The 16,145-nt window shown below is 47.5% G+C and overlaps 2 protein-coding genes across 2 annotated transcripts in view; one reads left to right on the forward strand and one right to left on the reverse strand.

Annotated features, from left to right (window-relative positions):
- GCN1 (GCN1 activator of EIF2AK4) overlaps positions 1–4,922 on the forward strand; it is a 75,814-nt gene extending 70,892 nt beyond the window's left edge. Inside the window, exons 57-58 of the mRNA XM_056859223.1 lie at positions 2,734–2,952; positions 4,607–4,922. Coding sequence (XP_056715201.1) covers positions 2,734–2,952; positions 4,607–4,732 — 345 coding nt within the window. The 3' untranslated portion in view covers positions 4,733–4,922. The remainder of the gene's footprint in view (positions 1–2,733; positions 2,953–4,606) is intronic.
- A 2,848-nt stretch (positions 4,923–7,770) lies between these two features.
- CCDC60 (coiled-coil domain containing 60) overlaps positions 7,771–16,145 on the reverse strand; it is a 62,079-nt gene continuing 53,704 nt past the window's right edge. The window contains exons 13-16 of the mRNA XM_056859742.1: positions 14,434–14,544; positions 12,834–12,965; positions 10,287–10,476; positions 7,771–7,875 (exon numbers count right to left, since the gene is read on the reverse strand). Coding sequence (XP_056715720.1) covers positions 7,771–7,875; positions 10,287–10,476; positions 12,834–12,965; positions 14,434–14,544 — 538 coding nt within the window. The remainder of the gene's footprint in view (positions 7,876–10,286; positions 10,477–12,833; positions 12,966–14,433; positions 14,545–16,145) is intronic.

Genomic DNA, 16,145 nt, shown 5'->3' on the forward strand with positions numbered 1-16,145 from the left:
GGAAGCTACGTAACGCACCCGGCTATCTTCCGTGGGGAAAAGTTGTCCTTGTTCTCGCATATAACTGTCCACTTGATGCAAGAAACAAGGCAAAGTCTCGAGAGATCCGTCGTACGTAGTCCTCAATTTGAGTTGCTTCCAAGGGCCGGGCGCAGGTTGGCCCGGTTGCACGGGTGGTCCGGGCGGAGGAACCACAGGAGCTCCAGGAGGCAAGGGTGGAGCAGGCACATTAGCGGGTGGTTGCACGGGTGGTCCGGGCGGAGGAATAACAGGAGCTCCAGGAGGCAAGGGTGGAGCAGGCACATTAGCGGGTGGCTGTACGGGTACCCCCTGACCCGGTATCGGAACGGGCTGTCTCTGAGCTATCAGGGTTTGTTGTAATTGCCTGTTCTCGTGAAGCATACGTTCCATTAGTTCCTGGAGTTGATCAACACGGTCGGAGAGCTCCCGATTCTGGGCTCGTAAGAGATGAACCTCCTCACTTGGGCCACCAGTAAGATGAGGTTTACTGGTCCGGAAGCTTGTGGCCCATTGAGAGCTATCCCCATATAGATCCTCGTCTTCAGACTCTCCTGAGTCTCGACGTCGGTCAGCCAAACGGCGTGCGCGTTGGGTCGCGCGCGACGGGACAAACGCCGGGGAAAAAGACAGACCTGATAGCCCTTGTACATTGTCCTTGGGGCGCGTGTCCACGTTCGCCCGATCTCTAATCCTTGCTGCAGCCGCCCTGGCTGCTTCCGCAGCTTCTCTCTCTCTTGCGACCTTAGCCGCTTCGGCGGCTTGCTGATCCGCAAGAACTTTGGCGTTCTCAAGTCTTAGGGCAGTCTCTGCCGTAATGCGCGGCAAAAGTTCTGTCTCCAGGAGTGAGAGTATGGGGTCGGGTTCCCCGCCCAGCAGAGGTTGTACTCGAACCGCCAGTGCGGGTGCCTCGGTTCCAAAAGTCGAGGTCAAAACTTGAGCCAAGGTGGCTACCGGGGTGTCCTTTGTACATTCCACAAGTAGAAGAGCGGTGCTAATAGCGATTCGCTTGGCCTCAGCCTGACAGCTGGCTGCATCCGGGATCAGGGAAAAACCCTCCGGCGGGGCTCCCGCCATGGTAGAAAGAGTTTCTCGAGAAATAAGATTATCCAAAAGTCCAGTTAATATTTGTAAATCCTCAGTTGCCAACCGGGCATCGTCCAGTAATTGATCCAGGTCTTGAAGATCTAAGCGAGTATCAGTATCCTCCGACGTTAACATCCAGAGAGTTCCTGTAAGAGATTGCCACTGTTCCTGTACCAGTCCCCTCAAGCGGCAAACCTCTCGGGTCGTCCGGAAAAGTTCAGCGATTAAGTCTTGTAACAGAGTAGGATCCTCAGAGAAGGACTCCAGGGTAGTAGATCACCTGGAGAGCTGCACAGCTCCCATCCAAGTGGCAGGTGAACCCCCCTGGGCTCCAGCCTGGCTAGTAGAATGGTGAAGGGTTAGCTGTCATAATGTCAGCCCTTGGCCCACAGAACCAGAAATCACCACAAAGTCATATAGAGTCCAAACAGATGGCTTTTACTGGTCAAATAGGCATACAGTGCAAACGAATAAAATGACAGCTATGAGAGACTCACTAGCTGGGAGATAATATAAGGCAGAAAAGGCGGGAGATTACAAGCATAGGCTGAATACAGTTTCCCAGGAGCTGAGTTCCCAGGCCTAGGTATGCGACCTTGGGGGCCAGACAATACAGCGCAGAGACAGAGGCAATAACGAAACCGAGATAGCAGCCTGACAATGTCTTTGTTCTGTTTTCTTACTCTTTTTTACCTTGTCTTTTGTTTTATATATCTAATTAAAATGTTTTTTTAATAAAAGAAACCCCACAGTTGAACTTGTGAGGACTCCCCAAACAAAACCACCTGAGGATTGTAAGAAGGGATCGAATGGGTCTTGGTCAGCCTAGCCATTCTTCCTGCTGCAAGCTGACAATCTCAGTGGTTGGGTTTATTCCTGTTCCTTTCTTGAGGCAGATAGAGCGTGGGGTCTTTCTCTGTCCAGGCGAGGCGCAGAGTGGTGCTCTAAGTCCCTGGGCACTCCCAACCACCCTGGGCTGGGAATCGAGTGCCTGCAGCTCTCCTGAGCAAGCTAGATTAGTAATGCTGATTTCTTTCCTTCATGCCCCCATTATCCTGGGGCAGTGGAGAGGGGTCAGAAGGAGAGACTCTTTTCTACATCTATCTCTTTCCTTCTTGCTTTTTATCCCCATATTCCCCCCCTTCTGCTCAGCAGCATTTGACATGGAGGAGGCAGCCATGTCTGGCGTCTCCTTGGGGGCGCATGCTTGGGAGAGGCAGTCTCCACATGAGCTGGCAGCCTGCATGATTCCTGTTGTCTCCTGCTGCTTGCATACTGCCAGTGGGGAAGCAAAAACGAAAGCTACTGTAGAATGGCTAATTAGCGTGCCAAAAGAGAGAGAGAGAGAGAGAGAATTGGAGTGCAGCAGGGATGCCACAATAGCTATGAATTTGCTTGGAAGCTTATTGAGGGCTCTTCAAGTGAAAGCACTGCCAGTGGTGGACAATCTTTCCTTAGAGGCAGTTTCTCCCCACAATCTCCTAAAATGCACAGCCCAAGAATGAGGCTGCTGGCTAGTGCAGGAGAATTCAGAAGAGAATCCACATCTTCTTCTCCCCCAATACTCCCAGCATCTGTAAGACTTGCCAGTCCTATATCCAAACTGTGGTATGTCTTTATTTCCTGCAGTGTCTCCAGAACCCATCCAGTGACATCAAATTAGTTGCAGAGAAGATGATCTGGTGGGCAAATAAAAATCCCCTCCCTCCCCTGGATCCCCAGACGGCTAAGCCCATCCTCAAGGCCCTTTTGGACAACACAAAAGACAAGAACACCAGCGTGAGGGCCTACAGTGACCAAGCCATTGTTAACCTCCTGAAGATGAGAGAAGGCGAGGAAGTCCTTCAGGTATTTCTGGCATCTGGGTGGGGAAGTTGACTTCCCTTCCCTCCTGTGTTCTGCAGTCCTAGAGTGCTGGGAGCTTTCTGCTGCCACCTTGGCCCAAGAGGCTGAAGCAGGTATGCTCTTGATGCTTGGAGGATGGCACAGGGTGGGTATAACCGATTGGAAGAGCCCAGATGGACCATCCTCTGTTGGGATAGGATAGATTGAATGTGTTTCACGTGGCAGGGGGAGTTTGTGCGTGTTTGGGAGGGGGGTCGCAACAGGTATAGGACACTTAACGGGCCTGAGCTATATGGAGAGCATAGAGGCACGGTCCCATGTTCAGTCCCTCAGCATCTCAGGTTTAAAGGAACGTGATGGGAAGAGTTGGGGGAGACATTTGCCAAGGTGCTCTCTTCCCACTTCTTGTCTGGGTAGACCTCTCGTTCTCAAACCTGTTGAAGTGGGACTCATTTCTAAGCATCCCGTGCTTTGGGGGCCCCACCATCAAAGTAACTGTTACTACCCTCACTGGCTTTGGCATGTCTGAACAGCTGGCTGTCTTTCATGGTCACTTTGCAGAGGCAAACCCACACTTGCTGTTGGTTCTCCCAAAGTGTCCTGTCTTAGCCCTCTCTGTTCCACCTGTGCTCTCCTGGCCCCCATAGCCCACCTGCAATAGTTGTGACCCAATTTTGGTTCCTGACCTAGGGTCTGAGAACCGCTGAGGTGGGCACTACTGGTTGGATAGAGTGACGTGGTACAGTGGAGGTGCATGTGTTCTTGCAGGTATTGGGGAAAAGATGTGGGCAGTACTGAACTCCCATCTCCCACCAGTTTGGTTTGGCACCAGTGGTAGTTCTCTTCATAGAATCATAGAATTGGAAGGGGACATACAGGCCTTCTAGTCCAACCCCCTGCTTATTGCAGGATCAGCCTAGAGCATCCCTGACAAGTGCTTATCCAGCCTCTGCTTAAAGACTGCCAATGAGGGGGAGCTCACCACCTCCCTAGGTAGCTGATTCCACTGTCGAACAACTCTTACTGTAAAACATTTCCCCCTAATATCCAGCCTGCAATTTAAACCCATTATTGTGAATCTTATCCTCTGCTGCCAACAGGAACATTAAAATACAAGGGTAACAAGGGATGAAGTAAGGCCCGTGTTTGCCTGTGGAGAAGTTCACAGGCTTCACGATGAGGCTGGGGTTTAAAGTGGGAAGAACAGGACAGAGGCATCATCACAGTGGTGTTTGGGGAGGGACTTCCAGGCGTACAAAGAAAGGGAGAAGGGCAGAGTTCGCTTAAGAGAGCAGGAGACTCCCAAATGGCTGGAAGCTGGAGGAGTGGAGGTAGAAAAAAACCAGGATATGAGGGCAGAGAGTTTGGAAAGGCAAGATATAAAGGGCAAGAAGCGGGATGCAGAACAGGTAAGCTAGGTTGGGAGTTTGAGCAATGGCATCATGTGGTCAGAACAATGGACCCTAGAGTAAGGGTCTGGATTTGGCCAATGAGCCCAGCCTGAGAAATCTGTGCAGTATGTGGGCTAGCTGCTGTTAGGAAGAGTGCTGAATCAGAAGGGTCATTTGTCCGATCTAACATAGCTGCTAACATTGTAATAAAAAGCACTGGCTACTTCTTCTCTCACACCCTCTTCCTTTGGTATCACTCCTTGCAGTCCATCTCCAAGATCCTTGACTCTGCCAGCTTGGAACTGCTGAACGAGAGTTGCCGGCGCTCTCTGAAGAAGCTCGCGAGTCAAGCCGACTCCGTTGAACAGATTGACGACACTATCCTGACGTGATTTGGGAGATGCAGAAGGGAAAGGTGGCCCCTCGGGGGGCACGACACCACATCAGCATTTCAACCTGAAGCCAATGGGAATGTTTTCATTTTTGAAAATGCTAATTCTGATAGGAGCTTGCAAAAAGGGCTTCCGGAGTATTTTAATACAAGAAATATACCAGAATAGCCTTACTTAAAGTTCTGTTAGTTTAAAAAATAAATAAATTCAGAATTTGCCCCTTCTTCCCCCTTTGTTTTGGAATACAGAATGCACAGCAAAGAGAATCCTATCAGTTGGCGACAAATGGTTGGTAGCTGCTGCTGCTGTGGTGAATTCCCCCCTCCCCCCATGTTAACGGAGCCGTTTCCACTCAAAGTGTGTCTAAGTGAGAATTAGAACTCACCGAAAGCCAAGTGGTGGTGCTTTTATGTACTGCTAATTTCCTGGCTGTCCTGAAAGCTGCAAGTGAAGAGCCTTCGAATTAGAGGGGGTGGAAACTAGGCTGTTGAAATGGCAGTTTAATTAATAAAAAGCTTTGAACTGAACCTTGGCGGCGCAGTGGTTTTCCTCCCCCCCTTCACAAAATGGAATAGATTGGCTCACTTAACAACTGCTAGAATTTAGTGATGTGTATCTGAGGTCAGAAGGCACTCCCCTTTTCTTGGTAACGACACCACATTCAGCATTGACCTCTACAAGACTTTAATTAGATTAGGGCTCGCTCTGATCTGAGAGGCTGTTCAGCACCCACATCCTGATCTATGAGGCTGTTCAGCGTGTGACCTTCTGGCTACTGAGCTCTGGGAAAGACATAATTCTCCAAATGTCTTTGATTGACACTGTTTAATGCCACTGTAATCTTCTCTCAGGAAGTTCTCTAATTTTCTCCTCTCTAGTGATACTTTTGACACCCTGAGGCAAATGAAGTGCGAGGTGATGCACACTGGAGCAATTTTTCAAAAATCCTCATTTTAAATACATGCTGATAGGGTCTGAACTGGCCATGAGAGAGAGGTAAAGAGATCTTTGGGGTGGTGGTGGATAACTATACAGAAACACCAATTCAATGTGCCACAGTAGTGAAAAAGGCAAATGCCATGCTGGGGAGTATTAGGGAAAGGATTGAAAAATAAAAATGGCCAATGTTGTGATGACCCCGTTGAGATCTAGGGTACAGCCTTATCTGGAATACTGGGGCTGGCCCCCATATCTCAAAATAGATATTGCAGAGGAGGGGGGAAAGTGCAGAAAAAAACAACCAGGATCATTAAGGGGTTGTTGTACCTTTCCTATGAGAAAAGCCCCAAAAGTCTTGGGCTTTGCAGTTTACAAAAAGACAACTAAGGGAAGACATGAGAGAGGTATTAAAGAGAGATGCACAGGGTGGAGAAAGCAATTAGAGAGAACATCCTCTCCTTTTCCTTTGACACAGGAATTTAGGGGCAACCAAAGAAGTTGATGGGCAAAAGGAACATTCTTCATCCAATGAGTATTAAGAATTCTATAATTCACTAGAGGTGGTATTCATCTGCCTCCCCTCTCCCATCTCCCAAGTTTCAGGGTTAGAAAAGAGATTTTTATCCAGAGTACTTTCACCAAACCCTCCTTCGGGCTTCTCTGTTACATGTGCACACCGACAGCTCAACAACCCCACCATAGCTTTCTCCCAACCCCTTTAGCATCACATGCCAAATAAATCCCTTGTGTACCACAGCACCGCCAAGCTGCTTTGTTAAACCTAAACTTGCTTCAAGCCAGAGACGATGCTGCTGAGTCTGTGTGTGTGTGGGGGAGACAGAAATACTTGGGGCCATCCTAGTGCTGCAGTCTGCTGCGATCACAGTCCTGTGGCTTGTTCGGGTGTTCAAATAATGAATCTGGTGCTACAACCACAGAACAGTGGCAGGAGTAATTTGTCCCTTACTAAGTAGTTGTCCCTTACTAAGGAGGTAGTTGTGGGTTTCCTGCATTGTGCAGGGAGTTGGACTAGATGACCCTGGTGGTCCCTTCCAAATCTATGATTCTATGAAGGCGGTAAAGATCACGATGGGTAGCCGTGTTAGTCTTTAAGGTGCTACTGGACTCTTGCTCTTTTCTACTGCTATTGACAGACAGGGTATGAGCTTTTGTGAGCCACAGCTCACTTGTTCAGGTGGTAAAGTGAGGGCTCACATGACCGAATGCACCTCCAAACATGCAACAAAAATCCCCTGCACATAAAAATCTAGGCTAGAACACTTCCTGACATGCTATTTTTCTGCATGCAGGGATTTTCTTTTGTCCAAAGATGCATTCGCTCACATGAAATGGTTCAGTTCAGGTACATGGTTACTATCTCAATGAGCTTTAGGTCTAGTTGTAGCTGCTGTAAGCCAGGCAGCTGGAATTGTCTCCAAATGCTTTTATCCTCTGAGACACCTCTCGGGCACTCAGATTTACTTGACTGAACCAGTTCTGCAGCTGGTTATTTAGTGTGGTATCCTCTATCAGGTTGCAGTGACAGGGCAGATATAGTGAACACTGTCAATGAATCCTCAATTGGAAGCTATAGAAAGCAAATTACATTAAGCTTGCAAGAATACATGTTTAAGCTACATTTTAATAAATTCCCAAAAAAATGCAACACAAACGCAAAACTGCTGTGCCGCAGTCTGCCTTTACAATGGAGCAAGCCAATCAATCGGCTTCTGTCGCTGACCCAAAACTGTTGCAGAGAGAAGACTCCATAGGCCTGCTCCTTTCTCATTCCCTCCTCCAGATCTAGACAAATAAAATGTAGGACAACTTAAAACAAAAATTTAATATCAAAACATTCAAAGAATGAAGTTGAAACAGGCCTTGGCTGTCCAATTCTCTGTGGTTCTGAGTGCAGGTGGCGTGGGCATAGAGAATGAGCCATTCCCGCACGCAGAAGCTGCCCCAGCCTTCCAGGAGCTGGTAAATGCATTTTTCAGAGGGCGCCGTCTCAGCAGCTGCCTGGCGCTCTTCTGATGCAGCTCTTGAGCAGCAAGCGTGTCATCTCTTGAGAACGCAGCGATCCCTCTGCGCCTCCATGCTCATAGCGGTGGGGCGCTGCGTGCGCGTTTTTGGATTGGAACTCGACTCTGCAGCCAATGTCTGTAATCCTCCTCAGGCATCCCCACAATATTTTCCCGCAAAAACTGCAAAAGCAATGGGGGAAGGGAGGGGAAAGTTTGATTTTCACAGCAGAACGTGCATATTGTGAGTGCAAACATGGCGTACAGCTGAACCCACCTCAAAAACAACGTCAGTTAATGCTGAAGCCCTCACAAAAGTTGCTGTGTTGCAACTACTCTGCAATGCAAGAGCCACCATGAGTTAGTGGTTAGCCCACTGGACTAACATCTGGGAGACCCACATTCGAACCACCACTCTTGAAACGAAGCTTGCTGGGTGCCCTTCAGTCAGTCACACACTCAGTCTAAGCCACCTCCCAGGGTTGTTGTGAGGCTAAAATGGAGGAGAGAACTATGTCACCTGCTTTGGGGCCCCACTAGGAAGACAGGTGGATATAAATGGAGTAAATAAATCTCAGCAGAGCTCTTGTATGGAAGCCGTGTTTGCAATTGCCTCCCTAACTGCTCTCTGCAAACCTGAATGAGGTAAGGGGTGGGGACTATACTTCAGTTTTAACAGCAACAAAAATGTTCAGGGTGTAAGCTTTTGCAGGTGAAGGCTCACTTTGTCATAAGAACAGCCATGCTGGATCAGACCAAGGCCCATCAAGTCCAGCAGTCTGTTCACACAGTGGCCAACCAGGTGCCTCTAGGAAGCCCCCAAACAAGGCGACGGCAGCAGCACCATCCTGCCTGTGTTCCACGGCACCTAATATATTCGGCATGCTCCTCTCATCCTGGAGAGAACAGGTATGCATCATGGCTAGTATCCATTTTTACTAGTAGCCATGAATAGCCCTCTCCTCCATGAATATGTTCACTCCCCTCTTAAAGCCTTCCAAGTTGGCAGTCATCACCACATCCGGGGGCAGGGAGTTCCACAATTTATGAGTTGTGTGAAGAAATCCTTTATCTGTTTTGAATCTCTCACCCTCCAGCTTCAGCAGATGACCCCGTGTTCTAGTATTATGAGAGGAGGAGAAAAGCTTCTCCCTGTCCTCTCGCTCCATACCATGCATAATTTTATAGACCTCTATCATGTCTCCCCTTAACAGCCGCCTTTTCAAGCTAAACAGCCCTAAGCGTTTTAACCACTCTTCATATGCTTGGATATCATCTGAGGAAGTAAACCTTGACTCAGGAACGCTTATCCTTTGGACAAGTTTGTTGGTCTATAAGATGCTACTGGATATGAACTTTGTTCTACTACAGCAGAAGAGCCTGAAACCAGACTTCAGCGTATCTCTTTTATGTGCTTGTATCATAGGGTCAGGAGGCGTGCGAGAGCCCACAGGCATGAAGGAGTCCTGCATGGGTGTATCGCAGGAGGCTGTTTTGTTTTGCAGTTGAGCATCGAAAGGGCAAAGGAGAGCCTGCGTATGAACAAATGCCAGGGCATGCTTTAAATGCCCTGGAGCAGAGATTCAAAGGCACTGAACTGTTCATGAATGAGGGAGACTTGGAAACCACAGCAGTGGAAATCTGCAAAAATGGAAAGGGAGGGGTACCCAGAGCCATTTTGCCTCCTTGCTCAATCAGAGGCTCATCTCTAGGGCTCAGTCTGATGAGAGGCACCTGTCACAAAACTGGGAGAATGACACAGTTTGCTTCCCAAAGGGAGGCACGAATCCGTGTCAAAATTCATGCAGATCACCTTCCTATGCCCCTGCTTTTTTTGTGTGGTGGGTTTTGATGGCCTTCATGTGGGCCCAACTCATCACCTGGTCTTGCCCTGCAGTAGAGTTGTAATGATCCTTAACTGAGGCTTGGGATCCAAGAAGGCTCCTCTGTGTCAGTCATTCACACATTGCATTGTCTGGGTTTTGCAGTCTGACCGCTGGTGCACGTGAATGGTTCATGCCAGCTCTAGTTAGACAGCAGGACTTACATGGCAACAGAGGAACCACTAGGGGGTAGCAAAGATGTGCTCCGTGGCCAACTAGGGGAAAAAAAACTAAGGGTGTCCTCGTGGCACACGGTTGAGTACTATGTCCAATCTGTTGCATATTTTTTTTATCCCACCCTTCCTCTAAGGACCACAGAGTGACATCATGGTTCTCCCCTTACTTGCTTTTATCCTCCAACAACCCTCTGAAGTAGGTTACAGTCAGAGATAGTGATTGGTGCCCAGTGAACTTCATGGTAGACTTGGGATCTACAACTGGGTTTAGAAGCAGGTTACTCACATCATGTATGTGAAGATCTTTGAACACTCTTTATGTGAAGATCTTTGAACACTATGCCAGTGCTAAGCAGTATATAATCTGTTCTTACAGGCTCGTACATAACACCTTCTTCCATGGAGCTAAAGACTCTGGCAGCAGATCCTAATGTCATTATTTCTGTATTTTTTGAGGCATCTTAAGAAACGGCACTTGGCCTCAGGTTGTTGAAGGCTGAAGGAGAGGTGTACAATTTCCTTCCCCGGCTCTTACCTGTATAGCTGCACTGACGTCTGGAGAACAGATTTCCCAAACACGAAGTTCCCCCAAGACTTTCAAGAAGGTGGGGGGTCGGATCCGTAAGTCTGGATTGCTGGCAAACTTTTCGAGCTTCTTCAGGACTTTTTGGGTCCGGCGGTCTGCCCTGACCTCACTGGGGATCTTGTCCAGAAGGGTAGCAAACCTTGAAGAAACACCAGATCACTGGTGAGGGTTATAATTTTTAATACTCCGTGTAAAACTAGGGATGTCAACTCTGGGCTGGGAAATTCCTGGTGATTTGGAGGTGGAGCCTGAGGAGGGCGGGGTTTGGGGAGGTGAGGGACCTCAGCGGGGTAAAATGCCATAGAGTTCACCCTTCAAAGCAATGATTTCCTACAGGAAAGATTTCCTCCAGGGGAACTGTTCTCTATCGTCTGGAGGTCAGTTGTCATTCCAGGCGGTCTCTAGGCCTTCATCTGGAGGTTGGCAATCATATGTAAAACCTAACTAGTATAGCAAGAAGGATCTTGCTAATGTCTCTGCCTCCTGTGCTGTTCTTCCACTTTCACTCTCATTACATAGTAGAACATTTCAATATGTCTCTCTCTCCCTCCCCAGTCCAAAGTGGTGTGGTCCATTCCATCATCCCATTCTGTGGCAAGCATAGACCAGTACTTGAAATTCCTGGCTATTCAGATTCTGTACATGCACAGGATTCCAAGCCTTTCCTGAGAGTACACATGACATAGAAGTCCTGGCACAGACACAATCACTTTACAGGAATTCTCAGGAACCACAGCTGAGCCCAAGGGTTTGGAGGGAGAGCGTTTGAGGAGGGGCTGTGGCTCAGTGGTAGAGCATCTCCAGATAAAGGGACTAGGCAGGTAGGTGATGTGAAAGACACCTGCCTGAGACCCTGGAAAGCTGCTGCCGGTCTGAGTAGACAATACTGACTTTGATGGACCAAGGGTCTGATTCAGTATAAGGCAGCTTCATGTATTCTTGGTGCAGCAGGTTTGGCAGCCTGAACCTCTTTCACAAGAAGCTTTTTTTGTCTGTTTCAGCTACCCAAATGCAATGCTTTGGGATGGGGGTAGAGCAGCCATACCATGTGATGGCTCAGTTGTTCTTTGCTTGGCCTTGTTATACTCTTTTCTTTGCCTGCTTTTAATTTTTTTAAGCACAATCTAAATTATTTATCCAATGGTCTAGATAGGAAGCTGTGCATGATCTAAGGGCCCGCCTACACGGCTGCCATTTTCCTTCCCTCAGCCACTCAGAGCTTCCATTTCCCCTGCTGTGCCCCCAGAGGTAGGGTTGCCAGCTCCAGGCTGGGAAATACTTGGAGAATCCAGCCACAACCTGGAGGTTGGAATTCCTATCCTAAAGGGCTAGTTTTAGGGGTTTTTTAAAATCAGCAATTGCTTTACCATGTTTTAACAAGCCAGTGTACAGCAAGGGTTGGAGTGTCAGATTAGGATCTCAGTTCAAATCCCTGTTCTGATATGTAAGTTTGCTGGGTCATTGTGAGGATAAAATGGAAGAGAATAGAACAATGTAAGCTGCTCTGGGACCCCACTGGCGAGAAATGTGTGGTATACATGAACACATGAAGCTGCCTTACACTGAATCAGAGCCTTGGTCCATCAAAGTCAATATTGTCTACTCAGACTGGCAGCAGCTCTCCAGGGTCTCAGTCAGGGGTCTTTCACATCACCTACTTGCCTGGTCCCTTTAACTGAAGATGCCAGGGATTGAACCTGGGACTTTCTGCATGCCCAACAGATGCTCTACCACTGAGCCAAGGCCCCTCCCCATGAAGTTAAATAAATTGCCCTCATCTACTGGTTCCTCTGAATTTCTAGCTTTCTGAAAAAGGAAGGCTCTAGCCCTATTTGTTGCAGATATATAAGGAGAAAAGTGCAACAAAATAAAGCTAGCAACTTCATTAAAAAAATTAAGCCGGTAATTCAGAGGAACTAGCAGATTATGTCAACAGATCATTATTTCTATAGAGATCTAGCAATCACTGATTCTTTTCTCCAAAAAAAGTAAAAAAGCTCCTCCAGGGGAGGGGAGAAGGATAGCAACCATGGGGGGGTGGGGTGGGCTGAGACAAGGATGTGGTGGGAAAACTGCCCTGTGGATTCTCCGTTGCTGCTGCAGCAAATGAAGCATTCACAGTGGTAACAAGGGATACACTGAGGCTCATTCATCACTGTGCGGAAGGCATGCAGGTGCATCTAGGCATTTCCATATTTTCATAGTTTCTCCTATTTTGTCTTATTAGTTCTGCAGCTTTTACAATGTTTCTTCACTGGAGAACCCTCCCCCTTCCAAGTAAAAGTCACATACAGCAAATCCTTTGGCTTCTGAGATTCCACCTGGCAGCATCCACATCCTCCCAAACTATCCTTGCAACCCAAAGGGCTAGAAGCTTGTTTTAAATTTATTTTAAAAAATGAAAGCTGGAATTATGTGACCAATACCTTCTTCTGTGCTTTGTCCTTCAAAGCCCTGCCCCAGACATGATGCACGCACGCTGTAGCTCTTTCTTACCAGTTCTCCTCCTCTGCGGCCTGTTTTGGTTCATGCCCCAGAATCGCCTGCCTCATCCTCTCGAGGTCTTTCCGGAGCTTTGTGATGTGGTTCAGACTTCGATATTTCTGTATGCTCTTCTCTTCTCGCCTCCTGCCAATTCAGCTTGTATACTTAAAAAAAACAAACCTTCAAGCGAGGGTTTAAAAAGGAATGGGCCCTTGCATTTGTATTCTCTTTTGGATAAGAGTTGGCTCAGAGAAGGAAGGGAGCTGGCTTGCTTAGAAACAGCGATAAACTACTTTCTGTCTTAATTATCCCCCACAAAAGTTATCTTGCATTTAACTGTCCAGAAGTGACATCCACCCCACCATTGGGTATGTCCTATTCAGTGGTTAAATTAATGTACACTCATCGCCAATTGTAAAAAAGGAAAACAATCTAAATTTTGCACCAGAGTAACCAAATTCTGCAACAGGAGAAACTGTCATCCTCCACCCTCTAAGGATGGGAAACCAAATTCAGCCACCTTCTGTCTTCTGAGATATTATTTGCAATACCCACCCACTTTCAAGCACACGCTTGCAACCAAAAGGGCTAGAAACTTGGTTTGTGGTTATTTGGGTGTGGGGAGGAGAACCTTATGCATTTATAAGCGTATGAAGCTGTCTTCTACCTAATCAGACCACTGGCTCATTTAGCCAAGGACTGCCTAATGTTGCTCGCTCACTTGAAGATTTTACCAGGCATCACTACACCCTCCCTAATGCATCTATGGTCTTTTATGCATGGCTGTTTCACTCGCCGTCACCCTCTGATGACTTTGGGTCTTTGTGTTGATATATACATGCCATTTCCAACTGTTGCTGCAACACAAATCAACACAAAGACCCGAAGTTGTCGGAGAGGTATTGGCGATTGAAACAGCCATGCATAAAAGACCTATGCTTCCCTGAGAGAACTGGAGGTTTTTTAAAAAATATGAATGCGGGGATCCTGAGGAAGCTGAATTACGTGAGCAGTGCCACATTCTGCAGCAAGTCAGCATTCACACAGTCAGGCTGCTTCCATAGAAAAGTTCTGCTCCAGTTCAGCATTCAAACTATAGTTGGGGCGGGGGGGGGGGGGTTCTGAGCATCTACACCACATTGTCCCCAATTGTCTACCTTCTGAGTTTCCCCCTGCTTCACTGTAATCTTCCCCAAACCTGGGTTTGATTCACTCTTTTTGTAAAAGACCACGGTCAAAGAGCCTTTGCATGCCACGTGGACAGGAAAGTACACATATCTGAAAGTACTCCTCATTGGCACCACTTTCCTGGCCTCAGCCCATGCACCTTTCCTCTTATACCTCTATAATGAAAAGGGCTAGAGACGTACTTTTTAAAATGAAATGTGGGGATTCAGAGGAGTTAATAAAATGTGCCAATAGATCATTATAACACTATTACACTATAGTGATATAGTGACTGCTGGTTTTTTTTCCAAAAGTCCTATTATGCCAAGTGGGAAAACGAAGTCACAGATGGCTGAGGCCAGGGAAGTGGTGGGGGAACTGCCAGGTGGTGATGAATCTGAGGGGCAAATAGGGCCTGAAACAGAAGACGGCACTGAGTATGTACTTCTCTAAGATGTCCAGCTGGTCGTGCAGCCTGAAAGCAGCTTCCTGGGTCACGTCACTAAACAGCTCCCTCATCTCATTGCACAGGTTCTCTTTTCGCCGAATGAAAGAGCTGGAGGGACACAAAAGCAGCAGTGAGGCATTTCTACGAGGGCTGCTGGAGCAGGGGAGGGAGAGGCCCGCCTTGAGGGACACACCGATGCCAGTTTTGAAACAAAACAGACCTGTTAAAGACAATGCAGTGTGGACTTCTCTTGCATTGTTTAAACGGAAGAAAAAACCCTGAAACTTCTGAAAACTGTTGACGTTGCAGCATCACCAAAGAACTGTGCATGGGATGCAGCGGCTGTCCACTCATCTCCTTCCTCAGAAGTTAATTCTCGTCAACAGAGGTCAGTGGCAGGGCCATCCTAAATGGAAGCTCATGGACTTGGACTCTCTTAAGGACTGTGCTGCGGGGCAGCTCATTTTCACTCTCTGTATAAAAACCAACTCTTCTTCTTCTTCTAGCCTCACTTCCATTACTTGTTAATTCCATGTCAGGTTGGTGATTACGACATCCCTTCCACCACGTGACAGGAAACATGGAAATACAAAACGCGGAGCTGGTTTTGATTTGACCCACACAACCAATCAGGTGAATTTGAATTTGATTTTATGCAATTGTGGTTTTAGCTGCCCCACTCCAGCCCACTGCAATTTACTAATCAATAAAATGTACATGTACTCTCACACAACTCCTAGGGACAATCCTGTAAAAAAATTTATTGCAACTTCGAAACAGCGAAACTCGCCTCATATCGTATTGGCGATGGCATGAATTCGTTGCTGTTTCTTTAAACAACGAAGTCTTTAGACACAGAACATTTTCTACAGAAACCCTCGCCCCCCCACTGTAAATGTTTCTGGAAAAACACCCATTATGTTGGCAGGGATTTGGTCAGCAGACCAAATCCCTGCCAATATGCCTAGCGCAAGAGCCAGTGAGGGGTAGTGAGTTGGCCAAGGACCAGGGAGATCTGGATTCAAATTCTGACTCTGCCATGAAACTCATCGGGTGACCCTGGACCAGTCGCTCTCCCTCAGCCAAATCAATCTCACAGTTCAAATGGAGGAGGGGGTAGAGCGGTGGACCCCCATCCCTTGGAGGAAGGGCAGGATAACAATAGAAGAGATAGGGGGCTGGGATGGCCTGCACTGCCGCAGACCCTTCATACGCCCAGTCCTTCACATCACTGATGACAAACTTCCCATGGACGAATGTCCTAATAGAGATGGAGAGAGTAGCTTGGCACGCATGGCAGCAGCGAGCTCCCCCCAGCGCAGCCCTTGACAGTCATGGAGGGGGGAGAAGAGGACTGCAGAACTGTTTGTTCCCATAGTAGGAAGCAGGAGAGGGAAATCAAAACACTGACTGCCTCCACAAATGGCAACACCACTTGGAGGACGGGTTGACAAACAAACCCTTATCAAATTGTCTGCCTTTCTATTGTTGTCAACAACAACAATAACAGCACCTTTATTGGCATATATACAATTAATGCAGGAGCTAAAAACAAAGAGAACTAAAGCTAGGGCTAGATAAGATCAGAAATTTAGATTCTCGAAGCCTCATAGCTAGTTGTAGGAATTTTGCTACCCTATTGATTATATTGGAGATTTGTCCAGAGAGAAAAAAACCTGAACTTTACAATTGTCCAAAAACTCCATCCC

This window comes from Euleptes europaea, chromosome 13 (assembly GCF_029931775.1).
Source record: "Euleptes europaea isolate rEulEur1 chromosome 13, rEulEur1.hap1, whole genome shotgun sequence".
NCBI lineage: Eukaryota > Metazoa > Chordata > Lepidosauria > Squamata > Sphaerodactylidae > Euleptes > Euleptes europaea.